At 33.9% G+C, this 18,676-nt stretch overlaps 1 protein-coding gene across 19 annotated transcripts in view; it reads left to right on the forward strand.

Annotated features, from left to right (window-relative positions):
• The window catches only part of GPHN (gephyrin), a 563,152-nt gene that overhangs the window by 255,545 nt on the left and 288,931 nt on the right, over positions 1 to 18,676 (forward strand). For 12 of the 19 annotated variants that reach the window (XM_060418186.1, XM_060418187.1, XM_060418188.1 and 9 more), the window contains one exon: positions 3,750 to 3,842. Coding sequence is in view for 18 of the 19 variants with exons in the window: in XM_042252633.1 (XP_042108567.1) it covers positions 3,750 to 3,842 (93 nt within the window). In the remaining variant the exon portion in view is untranslated. Of the gene's footprint in view, positions 1 to 3,749; positions 3,843 to 16,214; positions 16,254 to 18,676 lie in introns of all 19 variants that reach the window. The other 7 variants (XM_060418179.1, XM_060418180.1, XM_060418181.1 and 4 more) reach the window with 1 other exon arrangement.

The following is an 18,676-nucleotide window of genomic DNA, read 5'->3' on the forward strand; positions in this document are numbered from 1 at the left end:
TGTGGACTACAGCTGTGGTGTTGGAGAAGACTCTTGAGAGCCCTGTGGACTACAAGAAGATCAAACCAGTCAGTCCTTAAGGAAATCAACCCTGAATATTCACTGGAAGGACTGATGCTGCAGCCAACACTGCAATACTTTAGCCATCTGATGTGAAGAGCTGGCTATTGGAAATGACCCTGATGTTGGGAAAGATTGGAAAGTGAAAGTAAAAGTTACTCAGTCATGTCTGACTCTTTGCAACCCATGGACTATGGAATTCTCCAGGCCAGAATACTGGAGTGGGCATCCTTTCCCTTCTCCAGGGAATCTTCCCATACCAGGGATCAAACCCAGGTCTCCTGCATTGCAGGCATATTATTTACCAGTGAGCCACTAGGGAAGCTGATGTTGGGAAAGAATGGAGGCAAAAGGAAAACGGGGTGGCAGAGGATGAGAGGGTTAGATGGTATTACAGAATCAGTGGACATGAATTTGAGCAAATTGCAGGAGAGAGTGGAGAACAGAGGAGCCTGCGTGGTACGGTTCATGGAGCCACAAAAAGCTGGACACCACTTAGTGACTGAACAATAGATTTCTCAGATTCAGATTAGTTCCCTGATTCAGTGTGCATTTGTTCCTGGAACATTCAAACTGATCACAGAGATTTCATGGCTCATTTCATTTGTTTCTCTCAGCAGCTGCTTTTAAGATGAAAAAAATCATTTCTTTCAATTTACATCTCTCTTGATTTGAAGTTACTAGTGAGAATTTTTATGATTTTGATCGCCATTATGACTTTTGGGAGCACGAGTAGAATTAGGAGTCTCAGCCTGTCTGTCTCAAACACATTTTATTTCTGTCATTAACCACAACTTTTGAGATTTATGACATAGAGCTATATGTTTTTTCCCATGTGATCATTGCTGGTGGAAGTTTTTTTTCCTCTAGTTTTTGCTCTTTTTGTTTATACTTGTTAGATATGGAGAGGCAGAAATTCTTTGATGCAGCTTGATTCTACTATGCTAATCTGTAAGTTCAAGGCAGTAAGTTTTTAAAGAAACACCTTTCACTTAATGGAAAATAATAATTAAAAATAGAAAATGCCCTCAGCTTCAATTTTGCAGCAGCTACAGAGGAATTTTTCATAATGATGGTTAATGTAGAAATCCTCAATGACTTTCTACCTGGTAGTAGCCAAATATTAAAGTATATTTCAAAATGAAAGGTATCTTTTAGGTGCAGAGAAAAATGTGATGAGATAAATCTTTCAGGTGATCTAACGTGATAGAAGAAAAGATTCACGATATTCTGAGTGGTACATGGTTAGAAAGCATGGTTTAGTCCAGTTTAACGTGCAAATAGCATTTCGAGGAGTATTTCTAAAAATGTAGATCTTAAGTCAGTAGGTCTTGGATGGGAACTGCGATTCTGTATTTCTAGCAAGCTCTCAGTGAAACAGGTGATACTTTTAGTAGCACAGTTCTTCACAACTGCAGACTCGGAGCAACTCTAACTGAACCCTTTAGGCCAGGGATTATAGCTTATTCATCTTTGCAAACCTGTTATCTAATGAAGTGCCTGAATAAAAGTATGCCCTGAAATATTCTCTTGTTAAATAAATGAATTGATATGTTAAATAAATAAATCACTACTAGATGCCTGGAATATTCATATTCTCTGTTAATGATTGACAAGGAATCCTTCTGTTTTGGAGACCAGTTGCATGAATGATAAGATTGCTGCTGCTGCTAAGTCGCTAAGTCGCTTTAGTCGTGGCCTACTTTGTGCGACCCCATAGACGGCAGCCCACCAGCCTCCCCCGTCCCTGGGATTCTCCAGGCAAGAACACTGGAGTGGGTTGCCATTTCCTTCTCCAATGCATGAAAGTGAAAAGTGATAGTGAAGTTGCTCAGTCGTGTCCGACTCTTTGTGACCCATGGACTGTATCCTACCAGGCTCCTCCACACATGGGATTTTCCAGGCAAGAGTACTGGAGTGCTAGTTTCTCTTAAAAAGTCAAAAGTCCTAATAAAATTTTTGTTTAGTTGAAACTGTTTTACATCACACAGCTACTTTGGACAACAAAATATTGCTTTTCAAATACTTGAACATATTCTTAACTGGTTCTCAATTTTGTTTGTACACTGGAATGATGGGTATTTTTGCTTTTCTAATTCTTAAATAAATACTTTGATTTATGAAATTACCACATAATCACCTTTATTAAATAACCGTTGATAATTTGTGTGTGAGCTTTCCTCAGAACAAAATTATAACTATATCAGGAGTGTGAGTGAGAATAGGAAAAAAATCATTTAAAAATCTTGAATTGTCCTTCTGAATAATTATCCTGCATTTTGGATTACCAATGAATTTGAGAACTGGGAACACTGTATTTTACATATAAGTATCAGCCTTACTTATTTACTTTTGTATATGTATGTATGTATATATACACACATATGTGTATGTATATCAGCCTATTAAGGCTTCCCTGGTGGCTCAGACAGTAAAGAATCTGCCTGCAATACAAGAAACTCAGCTTTGATCCCTGAGTCAGGAAGATTCCCTGGAGAAGAGAATGGCTACCCACTCCAGTATTCTTGCCTGGAGAATTCCATGGACAGAGGTACCTGGGGGCTGCAGTCCATGAGGTTGCAGAGTCGGACACGACTGAGCGACTAACACTCTATCAGCCTGTTACTGATGTTTCACATCTGATTATCAACACATAAATGATATAATTGTATTATTAAATTTTGGAACTGGATTGTATAAAGGAAATGAAACAGTAAAATACCAAAGCAAGTATTTAATTACAATTTAAATGAACAGTTCATAGTTAAAATGTAGGATGGATGAATAGAACTAGCAATAGAAAGAGAGATCCTCTATAGCAGAAATCCTTGTCCTGTTCTTTACAAAATTAACCAGGTAACTTTGAGTAAATTATTTAACTACATTGCACCTCACTTGTCTTGTCTGTAAATTGAAAAGGCAAATCTACCAAGGTCTCTACCAACTGCACAATTTTGTGGTATGTAACTCTAATCTCAACTAAGTGTCATAGTGTTGGTGTGAGGAAAAAAGTAACTTTAAGCAATCATTTATTCCTACACCTTTCCTTTTCGGCAACTATGTAAAATAATTCTCAAGAATGTAAAACTTTCTTAAACAACTTGAAACTAGCCAAAAGAAAAAAAAAAATATTGAGTCAATCACAGGCAGAATATAGAGGAACATGTCTTGATGGTCCAACAGATCTAAGTTTAAATTCTAAATATTTCCCCTTCTAGTTTGTGAGCCCATGAGCAAGTACATTTCTTGATCTCTCTGAGTCCATTAACTAAAAAAAAAAAATGAATGAGTCTGTTTCCTTAAATGTAAAATTTAAGTATGAATATTTGCCTGACAGGATTGCTATACTTATGAAATAGTGAGATCATTTAATTAACACACAGTGCTCAATTTTTTTAACCCTAATATATTTTGAATGACTGAAAATATCTCCAGATATCCTATTTAAAGGCATAATGAGCATTAATTAAAACATATTTATGCTGTTCACTGAGTTTCATTTACTTTCAAGAATTCAATGATTGCATCTTCATTTTCTATGATCAATAAAATAAATACCCCAAACCTCAGATTTTTCTCATGAGTGTTGAATCTGTTTCCTCACTGAATACAAAGTATTCCAGTATGTGGATGTTTTGAGTAGGCAAGCAAACCCTTCTGCATGTGACAATATTATCGTTTTCTTTCAGGAAACCCTGATAGATTGGTGTGATGAAAAGGAACTTAATTTGATATTAACAACTGGAGGAACAGGGTTTGCACCACGAGATGTCACTCCAGAGGTGAGATAGTATATACTTTTCTGATATTCAAGAAGTAGACTATTCATGTGATTTTCAGTCCTTTTAATTTTTTTGTATGATTTTTGTAATTTTGCTAGACAGAAATGACATCTGTGGTTCTAAGAATGGGAACATTTTGCAGTGGTTGAATATTTACATTTTTTAAAAAAAGTTTCTTGACTTCTTTTCTTTGACTTAAACTAGATATTATCTAAAATGAGGAAGATTGAATTGGTCCAGAAGGTAATCTTGCATTTGCTCAATGGTCTGTGGTATCGGCTGAATTTGAGGCATATATTGCCAAAGGAAGTGATAGCAGAACTCTGACTCAGCATGGCATCTGGTCTGATGTGCTGTGTTAATGTAATTCAAAATATATTTGATTCCTTTTTTCTTTAGATACCCTTGTCATTGGTCTCAAGTAGAATGACTCCAATAGCATATTTAGACCAATTTTATAGTATTTGATGAAAAAGTTATATATTACATAATTTAAAATGTGAATTTAAATGCAGAATTTAATAAGCCAAGAAGCAAAATCAGTATCTAGACTATGCCTTAAGAATCACCTTCAACCTTGCACAGGAAAAAAAAGGGGGGGGAAAGAATGAAGAATAGACAGTGCTAAGTGATACAAGGGGAAAAGTCTTTCTTTGTTTTTAAAGCAGCCTTAAACTTCAGCTGTAACTTTAGTGTCATATGCAGACTTATGTTCATACTTAGACATTGTTTCACTCACTTTTCAAAAACTGTTTCTTGGCTGAATTTCAACTTACTGTTAGCCGTTTTGTTTTGTTTCTTTTTAAAACGTTTTCAAGTCAGTATCCCATTGTGTCTACTGTCTTATTCACAGCAAGATATTTTTGCTCTGTACCTTTTAAATAATTATTGTCCTACTTACTCTAATATAGGAGTTTTCAAACTTTAGCCTGTACCCCCATCAAAGGTAAAACAGATTGCTGCATCCTACCCACAGTGTTTCTGATTCAGTAAATCTGCAGTGGGTCCCAAGAATTTGTGTTTCTGGTAAGGCCCCAGGTAATGCGCATGTTGCTGGCCCATAAACCATGCTTCCAGACTTTGGGTACCACTGCTCTAGTATGTGAAAATGTAAATTGTTTTAACAGATTGTAAAATAATTTCTATTTTTCTATGTAAAAATCACAGAAATTTTAGAAATATTATTCTAACTAGGCTTATAAATATAATGGTTTTGTTTTTAAAGCAATCACAATAGAGTTGTATTGGAAGATTGTTAGCTTCCAGTACTTAAAAAAGAAGGTGGGAGGGGGGTTCAGAATGAGGGACACATGTGCACTCATGGCTGATTCATGTCAATGTATGGCAAAAACCACTACAATATTATAAATTAGCCTCCAACTAAAATAAATAAATTAATTTTTTTAAAAAAGAAAGAAAAAAAAGGAAGTCATTCTTACATAGCTCTTGAGTCCTTAGGGGAAATGATCCTTTGGCCAATTTTTTCATTTCTTTTAAACTGTGAGACTAACTTAAAAAGATAAAATTGGAGGTAAGCCATCTCCTCTAGAGGTGTGTTTATGTTTTGTTTGTGAGAAAATCACCTACATATGTGAAGAACTTAATTTTTGAAGTTTGAGTGTTAAGTGTTTTAAGTAAATAACTTTGGTTTTATATATCCCTATTATTTATGTAATGGCTTGATATTTTCATAATATTATTTTTATATCATAAAAGTAGAAAAAAGTTACTATAGAATTCATTCACAACCAGTTTACAGTATTATTTTTAATTAGGAGAAGATAATTTGCACCACCAAGTATTTTGTATTCCCTGGAGTTTCAAGTTTATTCCAGAACACTAGGTTGCAAATTCACACTTTTAAATTCTGGCTCTGCTACTTACGGCGTGGTAACCATACACTAGTCATTAAACCATTTTGTGCCTCAGTTTCCACTAAAGTGAGGGAAATGAAAGTGCCTGTCTACCAGGGTAGTTGTGAGGATTGAATGAGAACTATTTCTGCTAAGAATACTAAAAGATATTTTTATCTTTTAGTTAATAAAGGGTTAATTTTTTACATTAGTTATTGCATAACTACCAAAGTGGACAAATCTATGGTATTTTTTTATATATAAATATCAAATGGACAAAAACAGTCATATAGTGAAGTATTATCCATGCATTCTTTGTGATCTTGTTAAATTTTTAAATATTTTGATGTAGTAAGCTTCATATTTTATCTTTTCTATCTCCATATAAACTAGAGGTCTTGAAATTCTATCATTCTAGTATAGATTTAGCCCCCAACTTTTTTTTTTTTTTTTTTGCTGTTGACAAGAGTCTTTGTCTTTCCATTACCTTGTATATGGCCTTATATCAGAAATTGAGAGGTTCTTTATTATTCATTGAAGTTTTTCAGAAAACCCTAGAGATGCTCTTATATTTGTATATGCCTATAGCAGTTGCTGGCTAAAATTTGTATTAGGCTTGTTTTTAATGAGTTTAAAATACATGTAATTATGTCTTCCATAATATCTGTTTTTGAAAACAAGTGACTGATTGTAAATATCATATTTTTATACACACATACACATACACAGAAGAGTATGGTTATCTACAGCAAAAGTCCATAGCACTGTTAAGCCTTTGAAAAATAACTGTAAAAGCCATCTGACCACTCAAAAATAGTTCTACTAATTTCTTCTAATCTTTAAATAGTTACAATTCTTATAATATCTAAAACATAGCACTGGGATGTCAGCTAGTACTCCTGAAATATAATTTTGTGCCTGTAATAATATAGTTACTTATCTTTATCTTATTTGTCTTAGATAATTGTCCCTAAAAAGGGAAACATATTGATAACCATATGTGCCTATATACAACCATTTGCAAATCTTTTTAAATAGAATCAGAAGTTATTGACGGAAACCACAAATATTAGTGATGAGGGTAAAATAATATAAAATTTCTCCCTTAAGTCAGTAATTGTAAGTAATTAGTTTGATCTACAAACACAAAGTACAAGTTGTGGGTTGTTTAGAAAAAGGGGAAGGTGAAAAATACTGAATTGAATGATTAAAATAAAGCAATCTAAAGTTATTGTCACTGAATATGAACCTTAGAGAAAATGAAAAGTTTAATAGCCTTATCCAGATCTATTAACAGAAAAATGGAATAGCAACTTCAGTAAAGTATATCCTATTTATATATTTTATATATAAGACAATCAAAATTGACTTTTCTAAATTATGAATTTGTTTCTGCTTTTTGGCACCATATCTTAGAATGTGGTTCATCTGATAGTCACATGCCTGCTGGTCCCCTCCCTTCCTCTAAACATGAGATATTATCAAAGCTTACATATAGTAACATAATAATCCCTACTGTACAACTTTTTAGAGTTTTTTTTTGATGTAAAAAGCTTATTTTTTAGTAATAGATTATGTTTTCTGTGAACTGATAAAGGTTGGATAATCTGTTGACATTGGTGAAATGGAAGTAATAGAAATTTGTAGTTATATAGAACATAAGAACTCATTGGTATACAAAGTATTATATCTTCATGTTCCACTATCACTTAAAAGTTTATATATCCAAAATAGGTATTATTACATGAAGAATCTTTCATTATTCTTAAAAGTAAAAGTATAATTAAGGATGTATAAGTGAGGTAAAGTGAAGGTCTTTTAGAATTAGAGTCTAGAAGAAAATAAAAGATTAAAAACATTTATTTTAAAAAGAACATCTATATGATTACAAAGAAATGTTTGATATTTTGGTAAATTAGAAAATATTACACTATTTAATATTTGTTAGGTAAAATTAAGTTTTAGCATGTTCATAGTACTAAGCTACACCAGAGTAAAGGGTTGTATAGTAATGTATTATTATGATTATGAATTAAAGAGTTAATTAAAATCCTAGCATGCATCTTAAATCTCATTTATTTATTCACTTATCAGATATTTTGTTTTTAATCCTTGATATGTGTCTTATGCCATGCTGGGTGCTGGGGTTAAAAAATGAATAAGACACGATCCCTATTCTCAACTCAGTCTATCGCATGGGTCAGCAAACTATGGCCCGAAGGCAAAATTCAGCTTGTTGTATTTTTTTTGTATGAGTTGTGAACTAAGAGCATATTTTGATTTCTTCTAGATGACTGAAAGAAATCAAAAGGAAAATGATGTTTTGTGACATATGAGAGTCATTTGAAATTTGTATTTCAGTGTCCATAAGTGAAATTTTATTGGAACATAGTCATACTCTTTCATTGACCTATTGCCTATGGCTATGATAGCAGAACAGAATAGTTGAATGAAAACCATATAAGCCTAAATTATTTACTGTCTGATCCTTTGCAGAAAAAGTTTGCCAACCTCAGATCTGTTAGATGAAAATTAGTCATCTTTATTCACGTTTTTAGCTGACTTTTGAAATTTATTTTTACCATTTGTTCTTTAGTAATTTGAAATCATGTTAGTTTCATTTCTTAAATGTTTAATCTGAGAAGGAGCAAGGAAAGAACACTTTTCTTCCACAGTAAAGTGTATTGCCCCATTGTCTCAGTAGACAATATGGAATAATAAAAATAAAAGATCCCTCATATAGATAATATATAAAATTTTGAACTTTCAAAATTGATCAAATTATTGGATTTGTTAAACATTATTTCAGTCTTAAATATTTTTCTTAGTAGTGCTGCTGCTGCTGCTAAGTCACCTCAGTTGTGTCCAACTCTGTGCGACCCCATAGACAGCAGCCCACCAGGCTCCCCTGTCCCTGGGATTCTCCAGGCAAGAACACTGGAGTGGGTTGCCATTTCCTTCTCCGATGCATGAAAGTAAAAAGTGAAAGTGAAGTCACTCAGTCGTGTCCGACCCTCAGCGACCCCATGAACTACAGCCTTCCAGGCTTCTCCATCCATGGGATTTTCCAGGCAAGAGTACTGGAGTGGGGTGCCATTGCCTTCTCCAATTTTTCTTAGTAGTGCCTTCTAAGAACTGTCCTGATCAAATTTGTCATTTTGAAGTAATCAGACTAAAGGAAGAATTACAAAATGTCAGGAAATTATAAATTTTATGTAAAAGATATTTATTTAAAAGGGTTTTTATGGTTCATTTTGTAAATGAAGAGGCACCTGGCAAAATGACTAACTCTGACAGTGATAATCTGGTACAAAGGATGAATTTCTAGGAAAAGATTATGAACTTCACAATACATATTTTGTTTATATCTTAAAATGTTTATGTTTATTTGAAAAAGATTGCTTTCTAAGCCTTTCTACAAATATTTATATATTTCATAATTTTAAGCATCTGCCTCCAATGCGGGAGACCCAGGTTCGATCCCTGGGGCAGGAAGATCCCCTGGAGAAGGATATGGTAACCCACTCCAGTATTCTTGCCTGGAGAATCCCATGGATGGGGAAGCCTGGTAGGCTACAGTCCACGGGGTCACAGAGAGTCAGATATGACTGAGCAACTTCACTTACTTACTTACTTACTTACTTACTTATACTATGACAGCTATCATTGTATGTGGTCATTAATCATTTCTTACATTTTAATACTTAAACAAGAATACTCTGTAAATAAAAGGAAAGAGACATAATTGACCTGAGTTACTGAGTTAATTATTCTTAATTTGTTACTCGTGAAAATTTACATTTAAAAGTACCACTTTATAGTAAATACTCAACATTTTAAAGATCAGAAGAACTCTTTTACATTATAGCAGAAGCATAGCAAAACATCATGTCCAATAATTTCTGTTTTTGAAAGAAAATTTGATCACTATTGCAGATCATTTAAATTACATAGTTGCTTTCAAATGCATATTAATATTCTCTAGAAAAGATTATTTCCCTCAAATATCATATGCTGATACTGTAGAACTGTATGAATATTTATTTTGTAATTCTAAAATTGTTGTAACTAAAGTAAAGTACCTGTTATACATGGTAAAACTAAAAGTAACCATATTGCAATAAAATTTTGAGATTAAAATTTTTCTGTATAAATAGGATAACTAAACAATATGAAATTGGTAAGAGAGCAGAATACTAGAAACTTATACTGGAAATTTTAAAAACCAGATTCAATAAAATATATTGTCCCTTTATGGCCAAATAAGGTTATATTTTACAGTTTTTGAAGGATCTCTTTTTCTAATTTTTTTGAAATAGTTCTGGATGTGGGAAATATGTTTACATGTCTTACCTTTGTCTAAATATGTTGGGATGTAATGTACCTTTCTCATATTATATATATATATATATATATATATATATATATATATATATATGATACTAACACTGTAGAATCAGACAGACCTGAATTTGAATCTTACTTCTACCACTAACTAATTATGAAGTTAAAACAAATTAAACTGTTCAAACTTGAGTTTACTCATCCACTCAGCTAATGCATACCTCTCCAGGTTGTTTCTTCTAATAACTGAGATAATAAAAGTAGTCAGTGATAATAATTAGAAAATATATATAGCACTTACTATGTGTCAGGAGCTATTTTAAACTCATTTAATTTTAATTCATTTAGTCTTCAACCATATGAGGCAGATACTAACTAGAGTTGTATCTATTTTAAATATGGAGAAACTGGGACAAATCAATTAATTGACTTGCTCAGAGTTATCCAAACTAGTAAGTAACAATAATGCATGTAAAAGGATTTTAGGTAAAGCCTGGCATCTTTGTAGATCCTCATTAAATGTTCTTTATTTCCTTTACCTTTTTCTTCCACATTTAATTAATAATATTACCTATTACCTCTAATTTAATGTGATAATCCCAAATATTTCTGCTGCTAATCATTGCAATCTGATATCTGTTGTTAGCTATTAACATACCTGATGGATATGTCTAAAAATTAAGTATGTAAGTCAACATTTTCTCATTACTAATTTAGGGCATAGGCAAATGAGAATAATAAAAAGAACAGTTTATATTATATGTGGATTATGAGTAATTGCATCTCTCCTGATATCCTATCTGAATCTACTTATTTTGTTCCTTTGTGAGTTTAAAGTTTTTGAAATATGGCTTGAAATGTCCCAAATATGTAGCATTCAGGATATTTGTTAGTAATAGTCCTTTTTATCTGGAGTTTATATTGTGCATTATCCAATTTTTGAGTGGTATATGTCTTAGAGCTTAGGCACATTTGTGACCTACCAGTTTGCTAAAAAACATTTAGAGTCTTTGTTCAATTTAACAAGTGTTTATCAAGCATCTTGGGCTTTATTGAATAAACACTAAGCTACATGTATTCCTAAAATAGTCACCTGACAAATCAAAGTGATATAAACTTAGTACTAGAAATGTTTAGCCAATTTAGACCAAAAAAATTCTTTATAGGGAAAGATTAAGAGAGAAGTGAGCAATCAGTAAAGTTTTTGTATGAGTAGAATTTAAGCTAAAATTGAAGGAGAGAAATAGAACTTAGATTCAGAGAGAAGACATTACCAATGGGAGTAAGAAAGAAAGGAGAATGTGTGATCAAGCTATGAGAAAGATAAAATTAAGAAAATCTTCCTGGCTAGAGCAGAGGATTCACTTTACAAAGAAGGATGGATAAACTGGAACTATGTTATTTTAATCTCTTTCTTAGAACAGCTAGAGTAGTACTATCTCATGAAAAACAGCAACAGAGATTCCTTAGAAGCCAAAATTCATAGGACAACTATCAACAAATACATGCCATAAAATCGTGTCATCAAAAGTAGATCCTTTTGAAAACTGGCACTTACTCAAATGTACATTCCCCAATAAGACTAACATCAGTATTTTTGAAGGTTGTTTCTATGCCCTGGTTTTTGTTTTGTTCTTTGAAATCCCAATGTAAGCTACAAACCTAGTACCATTATTTGTATGTAAAATTTAAACTGCTGTGAAGCACCAAGTTCCAGTTTTGTAGTCCAGAAACCTTTTCAGTCAATACCTATAATCCAGGGTTTCCCAGGTGGTGCCAGTGATAAGGAACCCTGCTGCCAATGCAGGAGACCTAAGAGACTCAGGTTGAATCACTGGGTCCAGAAGATCCCCTGGAGAAGGAAATGGTAACCCATTCTAGTATTCTCGCCCGGGAAATTCCATGGACAGAGGAGCTTGGCAAGCTAAGGTCCAGGGGGCCTCGAGTTGGATATGACTGAACAGCTTAGCACATAGCATGTATCTGATAATCAAGACATCGAGACATTTTTTTTTATGATAGATTTTTGTCAGTGGTGTACCTTATCCTTGAGTTGGCCTAAGGTTTTATATAAAATTACTATATAATAATAGAGAAATCACAGTATCTTAAGAGTTTGCAAAGGAGAATTCAAAAGCCATTGTGTTGAAAGTCCTAACATGACCCTTTTATCATTCCCAGCCCTTGTGTGAACGCCTCAATTGCATATTCTTTCATGTGAGAGTCCCTTGTTTGTGTAATTCTAATTACTTGAAAGTCCAAATCTGCCCCCTTACCCACGACATTTACCCTCTGTTTTATTTATACATTAAAAGAAAAAACTCCTTAGCATAATTATCCCAGTTGAAAAGTAACTGGTTTAACATTAGACCATTTAGGTGATTAGAGCAATAGGTGACGTTGCATTTAAAAATCATGTTGTTAGGCCCTTATTCCACATAGCAACACTGCAGAGTGAAGCGAACATCGCTGTTTGAGGTGGGGATTTAGGAATTTCAAGCATAAGGTAAAAAAAGAAACATTACATATAGGAAGAACCCATAAATGAAATCCTATCTTCATTTTTCCCTTAAGTACATTTCTTAATTGCATGCTTACTATGCATCAGAACGTTCTCAGCTTTTAGGGGGGTCCTGATGGGGAAAAGAGATCAATCATATCAGTAAGCATATGAGTACAAACATACTTTTTATGGTAAATTCTATGTCTAATTAAAGCTTTCACTAGAAAAGTAGCGTTGCTCATATAACTGTTTGTGAGGCAGCATAACATAGTGGTTAAGAGCTCAGACTACTTGAATTTGAATCCTAGATTCACCTCTTACTACCATGTAACCTTTCACAACTTGCTTTACTCAGTTTTCTTATGTGTAAAATGGAGAAAATAAGAGTACCTACCTCATAGGGTAGTTATATTAGGTGGGTTAATGTAAGTAAAACACCAAAAGCAGCGTTTGTTTACTACACAGATATTTCTTATTATTACCAATAATCTAAACAGAAAGAACTTTAGCTTACAAAGGAAGAAGATAATGGTTGAGTAAGTATTGAAAGAATTTTTCTCTGGGGAAAAAATCGTGTAAGATAGGACCTAAGGTATACAATAGAATAGTTGTGGGAAAGGAAAAAGCAGCAGAGATGACATGCTAAATGTTTATTTTTACCTTGAATTTATCAGAGAAATAAAACCTTGACACCAGTGTTCCAACTCACCATTTTACAATCTACTCCCATAAAATGAACAGAGGCCGGCATAGTAGGATAGTTCCATAAAATATATGCTAAGACATTGACAAGAAAACATCATTAAATATTTTGTATATATTAATATAAAATACTAAAAGTGTGTTTATCTAGAGATATAGTTTCAGGAATGAAGATTTCAGAAATTTCCTTTCTTATTTTCTGAAATCAAGAATGTGAATTCATCTTCCTTTATTAGATCTTCATCCATGAAACAGACTTAATGTCGCTTTTCACACAAAATGTAATATGATGACTTATATCTGTCAAGTCCTCTGAGCTTCTTAGAATTCTATCACTGAATTAGAGCAGAATATCTGTGACTTCATGTTATTGCCATGCCTAAAAGGAAACTGATAGGGAGTAAGAAAATGGACTCAACGAAATAAATTTTTGCAATTATTCTCATAATTTTATGAGTATTATTTCCTCATACTGGAATTTGAGAAGACCATGGCTGCTATTAAAGACTGGCAGGTGAATATCCAACAGAGAGAGTAACCATTTCAGAAAATCTTAATAACAGGCACACAACTGAGAATTTACGGGAAGAATCCAAGTTCCTTTAAAAGGTGATGAGAAGATAGAAGCAGTAAAGTTGTTGGAAGTATGACGTTTGAGAATGAACTGTTACCAGTTTCTCAGAGAGAGAGACACAGACATCAAATATCAAAGGCAACAATGCAGAAGAAGCAATTGATTGTGCTGGAAGGACCAGTTAATAAGAGGCAATATATTATAATGTTCTGTGAAGATAGCATTATAGTGATGAATGTCACTGGGGTAATTTAAGTGTTTGTCCCCCACCTCTTCACTCCTTCCATAAGTTTGATTGCAGCATATGATATATTACTCTTGCATGTAATAATCCTCAGGGTGAAACTTTATAAGAGGAGAAGAAAGGTCAGTTTTGATTAAGAGATGATTAGTTTTAAAATTTTTTTAAGTGCTTTTAAATGCTTTTCTATAAATTTGAAGCAATGACAAAATAACTTAGTATTGAATATTGTATAAAAATGGGACTTCCCTGGTGGTCTAGTGATTAAGACTCCCCACTTCCAATGCAGGGGGCAAGGGTTAGATCTTTGTTTGGGGAACTAAGACCCCACATGCTGTGTGGCATGGCCATAAAAAAATGCGATCTTATCATAATGTTTCTCACACTCTCAAAGATTCAACACTGTAATTTATAGGAGACCTAAATTATAAAAGAAGACACTTTAGTATAACCCTATTGATGAGATTCAAAGAGATTCACATTATACTAATTTCACACTGTTGTTAAACATGATATTTAGAGGTTTGGATAATTATGTGATGTGCATACTTTGATATGAGTTCTCTTTGTGGGTCCTATTTACTTCCCTTTCTCATATATTTCCTTTTTAGTATTTTTCAAGGCTTACCTATACTGTATCCTGTCTCTTAAGATGGGACTGCTCTGTGGGGTGATGAATGAATATCACCATCAGTATTAAATATTAATAATTAGAGGAATGAGAGATCTGCTTTTATATAATACTGAAAGCCAATCCTAATATAAATGCACCTTCCCTCATGGGTGTATCTTGTGCAATAGTAGCAGCAGTATTAAAAATAATGCTCTAGTTTAACTTTGTTCAAACTTCAGTTGTTACTCTTTGCCTTCTAAATATAAGATACCTTAGAAGAGGGATCAGGAAACTTATTCTCTAGAGGAAGTAAATATTTAGAGATAATAAATAGTTTAGGCTTTGTGGGCTTTATAGTCTCTATCATAACTGCTTAACTATGCCAGCCTGTCACAGAAGCTGCTATATGATGATATCTAAATGGGCCCTGCTGTGCCACCAATAAAACTTTATTTATGAACACTAAAATTGGCTTTCTCATAATTTTCACGTGTCATGGAGTATTACTCTTCTTTTGAGTTTTTTTAATCATCTAAACATTTGAAGATTAACATTAGATTACAGGGCATGCAAAAGACAAGTGGCAGGCAAGATTTGTCCTCTAATTTAGAACATTCCCACCTACCATGTACACGCATCTCCTCTGTTATTCAGAAGCTCATAGTATGTAAGAGTGTTCAGAGAATTTAAGTCAGAACATTTCAGAAGAATTTTCTGAGAATTTAATAAGGAAAAGGAGTTGCCCTATAGTAATTAACACTTGTTAGAATCAAATGTGTTGAGTGCCTACCGTGTAGATACCAAGACTTTGACTTGGACAGTTAGAAGAATGGACTTGCCATTTACTGAAATGGAGAAGACTATGGGAAGAGTAGGTCTGAGGAGGAAGATCAGGAGTTTTACTTTGGTCATGGAAATTTCTAACTGCCTTTAGATATCCAAATGGAGATGTTAAGCTGGCAGTTAGATATGGGCATCTGGAGTTGAGAGAAGTCTGGGCTGGAGATACTATTTTTTTTTTAGAGTCATCAGCATCTTAATGGAATTAAAATTCATGACAACTGATGAGATCATCAAGGTATTTACTAATACTACTATTTATTTTATTACTACCCCTGCTTCTTTTCTCATCCACTTTCAAAGAGGTAGGTAGTTTCTAGTAACCTGGCCCCTCTGCTCACTCACAAAGGGTGGAAGGGATCCCATTGAACAGGAAGGAACCTGGCCTATACAGGAAGGACTATTAGTTGGCCATCCTGAAATTTTGCCATGGTGTAAAGATGAGAATGAGTTTTCCCAAGTACCTCCTTGCTGGAAACTGTTTGCACTGGAGGTAAGTGTGAAAGGGGAGGTTGTGGGGATTGATGGGGTGAGGGCTTCCTAAACCTTTCCCAAACCTCAGGAGTGGCTTGATTCTGAGGAAGGGAGAAGGTTCAGACTGGTTCCTATTTCCCTGAACCAGTTTGTACAGCCCTAAATTTGACCTGCTTTCCTCAAACTGGGAGTCAGAAATCCCTTTTCTCTTCTGTTTTTCTGCTGCAGAAATTCCCAACATTCCCATTTTGTGGGCTCCAGAAAGGGGTAAGCGAAGACTTCAATCCCAGCTGACCATTTCCAGATTAATAATTTTTAGTGTTTTGATTTCTTTTATCATCATAAAAATGCTTGGACCCATTTATCCCATTTGTTTAATTTCCTTGTGGATTGTTATGTATCTATGTTCTAGGGTCATTTCGTATCCCTGGGCAACAGAGTTCAGATCCATCTGCTCTCTCCATTTATGTGCTATTTCTCTTGTGGATTCTCATGTGCAGCTTATTGATGACTATTACCTAGATGGAAGACACTCCATTCAGGAGACTGCGTCACTCTTAATCTCATCTTTTCCTGAATGGTGTTTTGTTCCCCTGCTGACAGCTTTTCACTGCCCTACCCAACTGCTTCTGATGATCTGTCATCGCTTCTCTGCTGTTCTGTCTTCCTGTTTGACTGCCTTTGATTTTTTGTCTCTACTTTTTGCCCCCATTACTTATCTGCTGAATGATTTGCGTTCTTCACTCACTGGTGCTTTGTCCATCAGCAAATGGCCTGATACTACATATTCATCTGCTATTTTAGCATTTTTAGACTGCCCAACATTGTTTATCTGCTCTCCTACCATTCTCCTCTACTGTGGCCTTCCAAGTGCTGTGCTGTCTGTCTGCCTGATCTTGCCCTACCGAGTCTATGCCTGTAATATTATAAGTAGGTTCTGATTGTTTAACACTTCTGTTACCTATCTCCACTTGCCTTGTGCAACTAAGTTGGACTGCTGACTGAATATGCTTGACTACTGTTCTTCTCTACCTGTTTGCTGCACATGGCTGCCCAATTAGTTGACTTGAGACATTGCATTTATCACCTATGTACTTCAGCGATGCAACTTGCTGTTTGGTCCATATTGCCTCCTTTATACTTCTGTGCTAAATCACTGTGGTGTTCATCTGTTGTCTTGTAATCCTAATCAGATTTTATTTCCAAGAGAAGTGTTGCCTACTTATTGTCCAAACATATCTTAGCAATGGAAAATTCCTTTACTATTTTAGTCCAATTTACTCCTAAACTGACTTAAAGTCACTACCACTATCCTTTCTGCTTTTTTATACAACTCCACATTCTTCCTTCTATTTAGGAATAGATTTTTCTTTCTAAATCATTTATCATCTTTGCTTCAGTTGCCTTTTCATATCACATACTATGTGCTTTTTGTTCCTTGTATGTGGGATCTATCAGTAATTTTCCATATATTAAATTTGTTTTCTAATTTGTTTTCCCTGATTTTTTCAGGGCTTCATGAGGATAAATTGCTCCTATTACTTTTATCCTTTCTAGTTAAGACCAGAATGGTTTTTTGAAACTTTCAAGTATCATCTCTAAAAATAATAAATTTAATTGTCTTGTAGTTCTCTGTAGGTAAGATTAAAGTAACTTTCCACTCTGCTCCATTTTTTCCTGAGAATATCATTTCTCTGCCACTCCATAATTTATGTACTATCATTTAGAGATCCTTTTGATGTATTTATCTTTTCCTCCTAGATTTTAGATTATCTTTTCTTGTGTGTAGGTAAACTTTTAAATTGATATTAGTATTTGGCATCTAGAAAAAATTGAAATAAAAATTATCTGCATGTAAAGCTTATTGTCTTATTCGTTTATACTTAAATGAATGACAAGATCAGACAGGAAGTAGAGAAGAATTGTGAAATTTTCAGTTTCAGGGATCTAAGGAGATTGAAATTGGGACGTGTTTACATGCATGCATGTGTGTGTATGTAGACTTGAAGTGTTCTATGTGCGTATGTATCCACATCATTGTGCATGAAGTGCGGAAAATGCTGAGTATCCAGATTAAATTTTATTTTATTTTTCAAAAAATGAGAGAGAAAAGGAATAGGGGAAAGCTAAAAAGAGAGTGATGAACAGGAAATAGAGAAAAAGGTATCCATAGTTGATTCTTTTCTCCTTTTTCTTTTCTTTTAGTAATAGAGGTAAAATTAATGTGAACCAAAGGGCTGCTCTAGGAATACCAAGAAAATTATTTCAGTAGATTTTTTTAAATGTATAAAATACACACAACAAAATTTACTATTTTAATCATTTTTAAGTGTACAATTCAGTGGCATTAAATACTTTCACCATTCTGTATAGCCATTACCACTGTAGATTTCTAGAACTTTTTCAAAATCCCAAATAGAAACTCTGTACATTAAATAGTAACTCCTCATTCCTTCTTTCCACAACCCCTGGTAACCTCTATTTTACTTTCTGTCTCTGAATTTGCCCACTCTAGGTACCTCATACAAGTGGAATCATACAATTTTTGTCTTTCTCTATATGACTTATTTCACTTAGCATAATATTTTCAGGTTCATTCATGTTGTAGCATATTATCACACATTCATGCATTTTTAAAGAATATTCCATTGTGTATATATACAGTTGTTTATCTCTTCATCTGCCGAGGG

Source organism: Ovis aries, chromosome 7 (genome assembly GCF_016772045.2).
Source record: "Ovis aries strain OAR_USU_Benz2616 breed Rambouillet chromosome 7, ARS-UI_Ramb_v3.0, whole genome shotgun sequence".
In the NCBI taxonomy this organism is placed as follows: Eukaryota; Metazoa; Chordata; class Mammalia; order Artiodactyla; family Bovidae; genus Ovis; species Ovis aries.